At 41.9% G+C, this 11230-nt stretch overlaps 2 protein-coding genes across 2 annotated transcripts; one reads left to right on the top strand and one right to left on the bottom strand.

The window, feature by feature from the left end:
- Positions 1-3693: 3693 nt before the first annotated feature.
- On the bottom strand, positions 3694-7270 carry LOC106307582 (disease resistance protein ADR2-like). Its single transcript, XM_013744570.1, has 5 exons — positions 6790-7270; positions 5615-6716; positions 5187-5495; positions 3893-5085; positions 3694-3776 (listed from the first exon to the last, which is right to left on the bottom strand). Exons 1-4 carry the CDS (start codon positions 7251-7253, stop codon positions 3970-3972), a joined length of 2991 nt encoding a protein of 996 aa, XP_013600024.1. The 5' UTR covers positions 7254-7270; the 3' UTR covers positions 3694-3776; positions 3893-3969.
- Positions 7250-11018, top strand: LOC106307581. Its single transcript, XM_013744569.1, has 5 exons — positions 7250-7835; positions 7925-9815; positions 9952-10299; positions 10420-10507; positions 10596-11018. Exons 1-5 carry the CDS (start codon positions 7405-7407, stop codon positions 10928-10930), a joined length of 3093 nt encoding a protein of 1030 aa, XP_013600023.1. The 5' UTR covers positions 7250-7404; the 3' UTR covers positions 10931-11018.
- The last annotated feature ends 212 nt before the right edge of the window (positions 11019-11230 follow it).

Here is an 11230-nt window from a genome sequence, read left to right as displayed (position 1 = left end):
AATGCATAAACAGAAAGCTTGAACAAGAGCTGTTAGAAGACCCATTCTCGAGCTGAAAAAGATACGACCTGTATACCACAGGAAAAGAACACTGACAAAGAGACAACCTGTATAACACAGAAAAAGAACGCCAGTAGACGAGGATAGTGTCACCAGTGACCACAAGAGCAGCATCACCATCACTGAGCTTACTTGGCACCCTTGAAAGATTAAACATCAGGTCTACGATTTGAATAGCTTGTGGAGAAGATCTGGAGGAAGTAACGAAGATTCGAAGAGGAACGAGGCTGACAGAGGCGTCTGGTGGGTTTGGAGGTTCTGCTGGCGTGACGGGAGAAAGAGTTTCAGCTGGAAAGTGCTTGTTCGGCGGCGGATCTGGAGGAGACCTGGGCTGTGACGGAGGAGGAAGAGCTGTCACCATTATCTTCAAGGAGGAGGAGCAGTGCTGCATCAAGCCAAAGAACGACAACGGCGGCGGATCTGGAGGGGGCCGGAGACACCACAGAGGAGTAGTCACCATCATGGCCATGGAAAGGAACAGAGCAGAATCAGGAAGAGGAGGGAAGAGCGGCGTGGTTAGATCTGGGGAAATCCATCGGAACAGCTTCTTAGCCTCAATTCCCAAGTTATTCAATTTGTTTGTTTTTAACAAATTGCAAGACCATAAGCCTATATCTTAACAGATAAAAAGGTTGGTACGACTTTTTTTTTTTTTAACAACTTAATAGGTTTGACTTCTAAGTTGTTATAATGCTAGTTAAGTTTAACTGAAGTATGAACACAAGAATAATGTTTTTACAAGGAACTTGGATTCAAATAAAAACTTTGAAATGATGACTCGTTATGTTAAGTAAGCTATGTTTGTTACGTTTGTATTGAACACAAGAGTAATGTTACGTAAGTTATGTTTGTGAAACGTATGATAGAGGTTCATATACTTCTTTTGTTGATCTTCTGGTCATAAGCTATAGTTAAGCATGGAATGAGACGTTTGGGTGATGTTATCATGTAAAGACTTACCAAAACATCTTCTGAACAATTGTTTGTTGCAGGAAATGACACACGTATATTACATGGAACACAAGACAACTTCTGGATGGTGACCCGCGGGCCTGACCTGCAAAGACCCGTGCAATAGGCGGGGCGGGATTGGTCAATGCTTCTCGGTACCGCATCCCACGGCGGGCCAGCCCGCTGTGACCCGACTAAACTTGAGCCCGTGGCGGGGCGGGTCATTTGGTTGCGGGTGAGTTCGTTTGCCGTCTCTAGTTTTTGGCCACGTCAGATAATCCATCTCGCTAGGTTCCAAACTAAAAGTCAATGATCTTAATCCTTGACTAGTCCAGCAGACGTTTAGTTTAATTAGAAATAATAGAAAAGTATGGCATTATCTCTTAACCTTAGATTAACAAAGACTAGGTGTGTATGAATGTCTCTTTGTGGCCTATTACTTTAGTCCGATTATTATGACTCCTAATTATCGCCAAGGGCCTAATCAATTGGTGAGAAGTGAGGAGTTTCTTCTGAATACTATGGAGGTAACTTCTTCATTAAAAATGTATTTCTAATAACACAATAATCTAGTACATATAGGGAGTTCAGTACTTGAATTACATGCATTCAATTTGTTCTACTTACAGATACCTTAAGCCTTGAGGAAGTCGTTTGTTGACTGTTTGACTGAGACCTCTCTTGTTTTGAGCCTTGAGGTTCACTTGAAAACACGAACCACTAGCGTGATGCAGATGGGAATGCCTAGAAACATGACCGCATGTGTTGTCTTGGCAAGGTGGATGAAATGGCAGATCCTTGTGGCTTGATGATTCAGTACACATCAATGGGTATTCTTTGAAACAGGTTCTTTGCTGTACCTATAAGAGAAAGGAGATGATTACAATTTGTTTTTCTTTAAAAACGACTACTAAATCATAGTAGAGACGGATCCAGAGCAGCATATGACCAAACTGATCCATCAAAATGTAAAACTGCTAAATCACCTTTTGACATTTTGAAACTGCATGCTAAATGGGAAACTAAGCTACCACATGAAAGGTCTAGTTCTACCATATGAAAGGTCTAGTTTCGAGGATATGTGGCTGATGGATAGGAAGGAGCCACTTATATATTCCAATCCTGTAACAGATTTACTTACACATGATTCATGGTACAAAAGCCAAAACGTGAAAGATCTGAATACACAACAAAGTCGGGCTACTTCATTGCGGTAAACAGAGATGAAATACCTAATGCCGACGGATTCAAGTGGAAAAGAGGTGTCTGGAACTTGGAGTGTGCACCAAAGGTCAAGCTCTTCTCTTGGAAACTTCTCAACAAGGCACTCCCGGTAGGAGAAAGACTCATGGAACGACACGTCCCGGTGGACCCTCTATGCAAGCGTTGCGGCTGCTCCGAATCTATTACTCATCTCCTCTTCCAATGTCGGTTTGCTCAACGAGTTTGGTAGATTGCCCCTCTCATGACGGACTTGGATATTAGCGGAATAATAGATTTGAACTCTAGCTGGGACATGCTCTGTAAGCTCAAGTGTCTCCCCCCGCAGGCCTCACCTCCGGAACTCTGGTACCTTGGGTCCTGTGGTTACTATGGAAAGAGCGAAACAAGTATGTCTTCGAAGGACACTCGGCCTCACCAGAGGATACTCTGACTTCTGCCATCAAGCTAGCAAGAGAATGGAACACTGAGGTTAAGGAGACCATCACAAGAACAAGACACCTCCCCTCGCCGCCACAGATCCCTCCAGATGCGTTGGTGATAAGGTCAGATGCGGCATGGTCTTCTGCTACAAATGACGCAAGCCTGGGATGGGTCATCTTCTCAAACTCCGGTAATCGCTCCTTTCAATTGCCACGGAAGTGCCTCGCTACCCCTCTAGCGGCGGGCTACCCCTCTAGCGGCGGAAGGCCTCGCGTTTCGGGAAGCAGCTCGTACCTGCGCAAATATGGGACTGACAAAGGTCATCTTTGAATCTGACTCTGTGCAGTTGATAAAGGCTGTGAAGGATGAAGTAACCATAACAGAGCTCTATAGTGTGGTCGCATATATTATCTCTTAGGTTTCTAGCTTTGAGTTTGTCTCCTTCTCTTGGATTCCTAGAGAGAGGAATGTCTCAGCGGATGGTTTAGCAAAAGATGCATTAACAGTATCGGGAACTATGGTGGTTGGTGATGCTTTCATTGCTCCCACTTAACCCCCCTTTTTATTAATCGAATTGTGTTTCACAAAAAAAAAAGATCTGAAGCTTTAATGTGTTTATTACATTACTCCATCTGTTTCAAAATAGTTGATGTTTTATTTCATTGCACAAAAATCAAGACATACACTTTTATCTAAAAAATATCTTTAAAAATATAAACAAAAACTAATTCAACCAATCATCAAAAGAACTATAAAACATCATTTATTTTGAAACATCAAAAACTCTTCAAAATATCATCTATTTTAAAACAGAAGTAGTATTTTTTTAGTCTTAGGCCGAGAAAGATTTGGCGTGTGAATTGGGGCATGTTATACTTAAGAGAGGTTACTGACCCCGCAATAGCCTGACCAAGTGAGAAACTATATTTCTCAAAGGGTGAAAACATGGAGGACCTCTTCAAAGTTGGATTTCAAGAGAGCAGAAAGAAGAAACAGAGGTAATTGAACCCCATTACGACAGATGAGTTTACTATATAACCTGGAAGTGGAAGCTAAACAAAAAACGTACATGCCTCTGGCAACTCAGTTTCTTGGAAACAGCAGCTACATTCTGGTGGTACCTATACATGAAAGAAAATGACAAAGGGACTAAATAAAGTTTGGAAACTGAAGTATGTTACAGCGTCATTTCAAGCAATGAAACAATCTTGGAAAAGGAAGAGAGCAGAGAATTTACCTTTTCAGTATGCTTGTAAGGTAGTTGGGAACCAAGTGATTAGAAGAATATCTAGCTTTAAATAGAAGCATTGATCATTAATAAAAATCAATGTACTCTAAATAATGGTAACGGGAATAAGGAACATGATTCACTGAGCAGCAGCCGCGTGCGTAGAGACATTTAAGGCTCAATGGAAGCTCTTCCAGTGATTTGAGTTTCTTACAATTGTTCAAGCTAATAGTTCTTAGCGAGGAAAGCTCTTTGATGCTAGCAGGCACTCTTTCAAAATTGTGTCCGCTGAGGTCTAACTGTTTTAAATTGGTGAAATGTCTGAGCTGGTGTGAAAGTGATTGGATATTCTTGCAGTTATCAATCTCAAGCTCCAGTAAATGGTATATGCCTTGATTTTCTGGTAGAGTAGGAGCTTCCAGTTCCACAAATGTTCGGAGCCTGATACAGTTGGAAAGTATAAGCGTCTCCAGTTGAGTTAGTGATGGCAACGCTTCGAGTTTGCAGCAGTTATGGAGGTCCAGATATTTCAACTTCGAAAGTTGTTCCATGGTTCTAGGCAAAGACTTGAAGTCATTTCCACTGAGATCCAGCTTCTCCAGAGCCTGCAGTTCACCAATACTTGGTGGGATATCTTCAAGTTTCAAGTTTATGAAGTTTAACCTTGTCAAACGAGGGAAGTCTGAAAAGCTGTGACACTTGAAAGGTAGGCACTCTATATTGTAGTTGTTCCGCTTGATCTCGAGGCAATCAAAATCACGGCAATTTGACGCGAGACGGGGTTGTAGTGGTCTCATCATCAACTTATAAGGGATATGTCTCTCCAAATCAAAAGAGAAGTAATCTGCATCTCCTTCTAGCTGTCCAAGCCAAAATTTTACTTTCCCCTCTATGGATAGATTTGTAAGAAATTGCACTGGCTCTACTTCATTAGGAAACTTCAACTGTATTTGAGGAAAAGACGGAACTCTCGTTCCTGAAGTGGTTGCCACAATATCAATATGGAGATTCTGAAGACCGGGACAGTGGATAGCATGGAGTTTTCCTAGGCTACATAAGCTCCCAATGTACCCTGGAAACTGATCTAGCCTCGTGCAATCATCCATTAACAAATCCTCAAGCTTCTTGGCCATTGAAATATCTGGAAATGCTCTCAGATTCTTAGATCCTGTCACATCTAGTCTCCTCAAGTTCCCAAGAACCTGAATAGAATACACAAAAGAATGGAGAACTTTCCTTAGACGGATTTGTGACGCTACAAATTGCTATAACATATCAAATTTCATTTTCTTAGATACTTTACCGGCGTCCCTTCCCAAAGGCTCTCGAGGTTGCTGTATCGGAACTTGAGTTCAACAAGGCACTCCAGATCCAGATCGAAAGGAAGAGTCGTCAACGGATATGCATCCCAGTGAAGCAACCTAAGTTCAAGGTCAGGGGGGAATAGATCCCCTGTTTCTAAAAATTGCAGTTTGGAGTCTTTATCATCCATGTGCATGTAGAACTTCAGAATCTTGAGATTGTACAGTGGCAAGAAATTATCACAGTCTATAGCCAACTCTCTGCGCATCTCACACATGTGCAGCACCATGCTTTGGATTTGGTCAGTCCCCTGAAAATAAAAGCGTCAATACCACTTGGCATAAAGATGAAGGCAAAAGCATAACATAGCTTTAACCCATTAGGATAAGAGCAAAGAAGGATTTAACAAAGATCTACGACGAGGCTCACCAAGTTATGTCTCAGTACTTTACAAATTTCCCTAGGATCCCACAATATTAATTGTTTCTGAGGCCTTCGTTTGGATTCTTGAAGCACAATTTGCCTTCCCATTTGCTCAACCAAAACATGCATCTTCAGATATCCATCAGGCGAAATGTTGATGAGAGACTTCTCGGACAACACTTGTATCCCGAATTCAAAGTTATCAAAAAGGTTTCTGACACTCAGGATGGAGTCTCCATTAAAGAGACACGCGACATGAAGAAAGACGTTCTTGTCTATTGCAGCCAAGTCGTTGTAGCTAAGCTTCAAGATTCTCATGGTGTTCTCATGAGGAGTTGTTCCTAATTTCCTTAATTCGTTCTCCCATTCAATTATCGTGTCCTTTCCACGGAAACATAAGCCGAAAGCTTCAAGGGCAAAGGGAAGACCATGAGCAAGCTGAGAAGCCTGAACTGAGAGTTGTTCATGCAAATCAGAATGTGGAGTTCCTCCTTCAAAAGCAAACCGTTTAAACATGAGGAGAGACTCGTTGCTTTCCAAGCAACTAACCTCATACAAGTCTCCATCCATAACGCCACAAGTTCTCAGCAAGCTTCTGTCTCTTGTGGTTATGATGATTCGGCTTCCTAGGCCAAACATGCTAGTCTCTTTAGCCAGAGCTCGTATCTGATCCGCGTTGTCCACATCGTCAAGTACAACAAACACTCTTCGATGTCCAAGCCTAGACTTAATATGGTGGCGTCCGTGTTCAATGGTCGAGAGCCTGACATATTCATCAGGGAGGATAGAAGAAACAAATTTCTCCTGTAAACCGAGGAGACCATAAGTTCTAGAAATCTTCCAAACCTCTTCAATGAAACAATGAGCTGAAAACCTTTCATAGTATTGGTTGGAGAGATATTTGGCAATGGTGGTTTTGCCTATGCCACCCATTCCCCAAATGCCAATCATACGAACCTCCTTCTCTGATCTAATATTCAACATAGAACCCAGCCTCTCCATGTGAGGAATCATTCCAACAACATCCAAAGAGTCTATAGGCAGCATTGATGCCAACTTAGTCGAAATTTCACTAACAATATCTTCAATCATTGCAGCATCATCCTTGCTGAAATTGCAATGAAAAGGAAATAGTTTCATGATATGATCTAGTTTACTAATCATATTTTAAAAGAACTTACAATTTTCTAGGATCCTTTCCATTGAGGTAGGAAACTTTTGTGAGAGCCTCTTTCCATTTAGGAACCTCCTCTGCGAATGGGTGACGCCTGTGCCTTTTAAGGGGCTTCCAGAAGCTCCCTTCCTCCTTTCTAACATCAGATGGCTCCACTCCGTAGAAGATGGGAAAGACAAGAAGTCTGTTTCCGCTCCAAAGCTCCATAATGGTCCGGAGCTCGATCAAACACCATTTCGAAGAGGTGAAATTCTCAGAGATGACTATGATTGCAAAACTTGAATCTTCTATAGCTTCGAGGATTCTATGGGGGAAAGGTTCGCCTGTTGTGATCTTCACATCGTCCTTGAAGGTGACGATTCCTCTGTCAACAAGAGCTTTATGCAGATGAGCTACAAAGGTTCTCCGCGTATCAGTTCCACGGAAGCTCAGGAAAACACCGTAGCGGAAAGAGGAAGAAGACGGAGACATTTGCTCTGATCTGAGATGCAAAGATTTTTAATAAAGTCAACGATGCACCACTTCGAGGTTACACCATGAGGAAGGAATATATTAAAAAACAAGAAACAAAGACTTTCTTCATCTACGATTCAATCTCTCTCTCTCTCTCTCTCTCTTCTTGATGGATTCCTCTCCCACCACCGGGTACGACGTGTTTGTGAGTTTCACAGGGGAAGACATCGGCAGGACTTTTGTCAGCCATCTCTACCGTTCGTTGGAACAAAGGGGTATTCGCGCTTTCAAAGATGAAACAAAACCCTTTGAGAATCGCCTGGCTGCTATCCGAACCTCGAAAATCGCCGTTGTCATAGTATCTAAGAACTATGTCTCCTCTTCGAGTTGGTGGATCCTAAAAGAGCTCCAAGAAATTCTAAATTATCAGCGTAGCGGTTACGTCACTATCTTTCCAGTCTACTATGGAGTAGACCCTTGCGATGTGAAGAGACAGGTCGAAGAATTTGCCACTGATCAGACGCAAAAGCCAGAAAAGGTGGGAACATGGAAGGCATTGATGGAGCTGTCCAGCTTTTTCGGCGAACATTCAGACAAATGGTATCTCCACGACCTAATTTGTGCTTTGTTCAAAGTTTCCAATTTTTTTTTTAGCTTTCTAATGTTTTCTTGCTTTAATCCCGCTCAAGGAAGGACGACTCGGAGCTGATACTGAAAATCACAAATGACATTTGGCATAAACTGAGCTCTGCTAGATTTGGTGGACTTGTGGGGATGGATCTACGTATGCGGCGCATGTATGAACTGCTGAGTATAGAGTCTAAAGCCGATCAAGTACGTAAGACTGGCATTTGGGGTAGGGAAGGCCTTGGGAAAAGAACACTTGCGAGATGTCTATATAGAGAGATCTCTCACTCTTTTGATGTCCATTTATCTCTTGGATATATCAGTAGATTTCATCAAGAGCACAACCCATTTGTTTTAAGGCAAAAGCTTCGATCAGAACTTATTCAAGCGTCAGGTGGTATACACATGATCTCTGCTGATGATGACACAGCATGGCTAGCGGACCGAAGGGTTCTACTTGTTGTAGAAGGCGTGGAGACAGCTGAACAATTATGTATCATCATGGAAGAGGCTAAACTGTTTGGTCCAGGGAGCAGAGTCATTGTGATATGTGAAGACGAGCTTTTGCTTCTTGCCAATGGGATAACACTTTTGTACCAAGTTGAACGCCTTGAGTTCTATGAAGCTCTTGAACTCTTAAGCCTCCGTGCTGTTAAGCATACTGATCCTCTTAGCGGTTATGAACATCTCTTAACTCGTGCCGTTAAGATTGGCAATGGTTATCCTGGGACAATTGCTGCAATCGGCTCAGAATTATTTGGTAAACCCGAGGAAGAGTGGGAGACGGTTATTTCTAAATACGAACAATTATCTGACGAAGGTACTGTAGGAAAAGAGATAGGTGACTTTGATGTACCGGATGACGAGGACAGGTCTCTTTCAAAGAACCCTGCATCAAATTATGTAGGGATGGATTGTCATTTGCAAGCGGTGTGTGGGTTGATGGAGTTGGAATCTGGCAATGAAGTTCGTTTTGTTGGCATTTGGGGAGTGGGAGGTATCGGCAAAACGACGCTTGCAAGATGTGTGTACGAGGAGACCATGCAATATTTTCATACCCACATTTTTCTAGAAAATGTTGGAAAGATTTATCAAAACCATGGTCCATCAGGTTTACATGAAGAGTTGCTGTGGAAAAATATCCAAAGAGAAGCTTTAGCAGCGAGGATTTCTAAAAATGCCTCTGATGTTGCCAAAGTAAGGCTTCAAAACCGTAAAGTTCTACTCGTTGTTGATGGTGTGGATAGTAATGAACAGATAAAGGTTGTTCAGAAAGTCGCTACCTGGTTAGGCGCAGGCAGCAGAGTCATGGTGACGACAAGGGACGAGAATTTGCTTGTAGAGAACGGCATAAAACATGCATATGAAGTCAAGTGTCTAAGAGTCCACGAAGCTCTTCAGCTCTTCTATTATTTTGCTTTCACGGAGAAATCACCTTTTACTCGTTTCAAACAGCTCTCTGTTCGTGCTGTCCAGCTTGCTGGCAGAATTCCTTTATCTCTTCAAATACTCGGCTCATTACTACGTGGGAAAAGTGGACGCGAGTGGAAAAGCGTATTGCACAAACTTGAAAGGCACCAAGAAAGGAACAAAGCGGAAGTAGGTTCTATTGATGTGGTAGTTAGTAGTGTTGATAAACCAGATGATGACAACGTGAATATGCTTGATGGTTCTGATGTAACAGCTTCGAAGGTAGTGATTCGGTTGCCTGAAGAAAATCACAATGTAGCAAGAGAATGCAAAAGTGTATATGAACAAGATTGTATACCTCTTTGGGCCACAGTTTCCATTTGCGGTGAAAGATCCGAAATGGAAGATGCTATTACAGCTTTACCACATTTTCTGAAAATACCCATCAAAATGCTTGTGGAAGATTATGAAGAGATGGGCCCAAGTCTCACACACATCCCTTGTCATTTTTTTGGTGTCTATGGTGGCCATGGGGGCTCTCAGGTTCGCTTTCTTTGCAACTCTTTCTTGCTTTAGGGAATGAGTTAAACCACATTTTTGGTAAATTTTAATTGTCTTGTGTTGAAAACCCATAGCTTGTGTATATATGATAGCTTTTCTGGAGATGAGGTTCTTGCAGGTTGCTGAATATCGTCGTGAGAGAATCCATTTTGCTTTGGCTGACAAAATCGAACATATTAAAGAACTGTGCAAGAGGAACACTGCCGAGAGTAGGCAAGTCCTGTGGGAGAAAGTCTTCACCAGTTGTTTTCTAAGGGTCTATGATGAGGTCGTAGAGAAAGTCAGCCGCCATGGTGTTGGTTCTTCTGATAGGATAGTTCTTGAGGGTGTTGCTCCTGCAAATTCCGGATCTAGCACAGTGGTTGCTTTGGTTTGCTCGTCAAATATAATAGTTTCCAACTATGGCGATTCAAGAGCAGTTTTATCACGTGGCAGAGAATCCATCCGTTTATCAGTTGTTCAAGAGGTAAAGAATCCCCTCTTTTTTTTCCTTCAATTGTGTTTTAAATTTTAACATGATCCGTGAAAATTACTTACTTCTCATTCATACAGATCAGTAATGAGATTTCTTACCCTCTTTTCGCAGCTAGATAGAGAAAAAGAGTATGCTAGACTAGGGAGAGCAGGAAAAGTTATACGATGGCAAGGAGATCTTGTTTCTGGCGTTCTCGATGGTATTAAAAATGCAATTAGTACTACCTGTTACAGTCTTTGCAAAAACATTAGATCTCCTCACGAGGATCATCTCTGCATCTTTTTTAGGTAATGGATATCCAGAGCCATATTTCATGCCAGATCCCAAAGTGACGTTTATGCCACGAGCAAGAGAAGACGATTGTCTTATATTGGCCAGCTATGGACTTTGGGAAGTAATGAGTGACCAAGAAGTTTGCGAATGTGCAAGGAAACGGATCTTAATGTGGCACAAGAAGAATGGAGCATTGCCTTTAGCTAAAAGAGGTGTAGGAGAAGACCACGCGTGCCAAGCTGCGGCTGATTACCTCTCTAAACTTGCCCTTCAAAGGGGAAGCAAAGAAAATGTCTCCATCATAGTCATCGACTTGAAAGCTCAGAGAAAGTTTAAGGAAATATCTTGAAACAGTGTGCTCTCTCATGCACTATTATTACCATATCTTGTTTCATTTTTTTTCTTATCTTTATATGATCACTTCCGGTTTCAAGTTGCACAAGTTTACATATTTTTATTCAATAATATTCGAGGGAAGTGAAAAATGTGGAGGGAAAGATTAATGAGGAGGAGGAGCTAAAGTCTATTCCTTTTCCGTATCAAATTGGATACTTATGTGTTTAGGATAATGGAAAAGCAGATCTTGTTAAATTATGGTACATTCCTTCAGCATAGTTTGCAGAAAGTCTAGTTATCTCCATGATCAAAA

This window comes from Brassica oleracea, chromosome C8 (genome assembly GCF_000695525.1).
Source record: "Brassica oleracea var. oleracea cultivar TO1000 chromosome C8, BOL, whole genome shotgun sequence".
NCBI classification, from domain to species: Eukaryota; Viridiplantae; Streptophyta; class Magnoliopsida; order Brassicales; family Brassicaceae; genus Brassica; species Brassica oleracea.
Note: the sequence above shows the minus strand (reverse complement) of the source record. Positions and strands in the feature narration are given on the sequence as shown.

Excerpts from the sequence above, each read along its gene's own strand:
- LOC106307582 (XM_013744570.1), bottom strand. The coding sequence starts at position 7,253 with ATGTCTCCGTCTTCTTCCTCTTTCCGCTACGGTGTTTTCCTGAGCTTC. Across the intron at positions 6,717-6,789 it reads GGAAAGGATCCTAGAAAATT|CAAGGATGATGCTGCAATGA; the intron begins GTAAGTTCTTTT and ends TTGCAATTTCAG. Across the intron at positions 5,086-5,186 it reads GCCTTTGGGAAGGGACGCCG|GTTCTTGGGAACTTGAGGAG; the intron begins GTAAAGTATCTA and ends TATTCTATTCAG.
- LOC106307581 (XM_013744569.1), top strand. The coding sequence starts at position 7,405 with ATGGATTCCTCTCCCACCACCGGGTACGACGTGTTTGTGAGTTTCACA. Across the intron at positions 9,816-9,951 it reads GTGGCCATGGGGGCTCTCAG|GTTGCTGAATATCGTCGTGA; the intron begins GTTCGCTTTCTT and ends AGGTTCTTGCAG. Across the intron at positions 10,300-10,419 it reads GTTTATCAGTTGTTCAAGAG|CTAGATAGAGAAAAAGAGTA; the intron begins GTAAAGAATCCC and ends CTCTTTTCGCAG.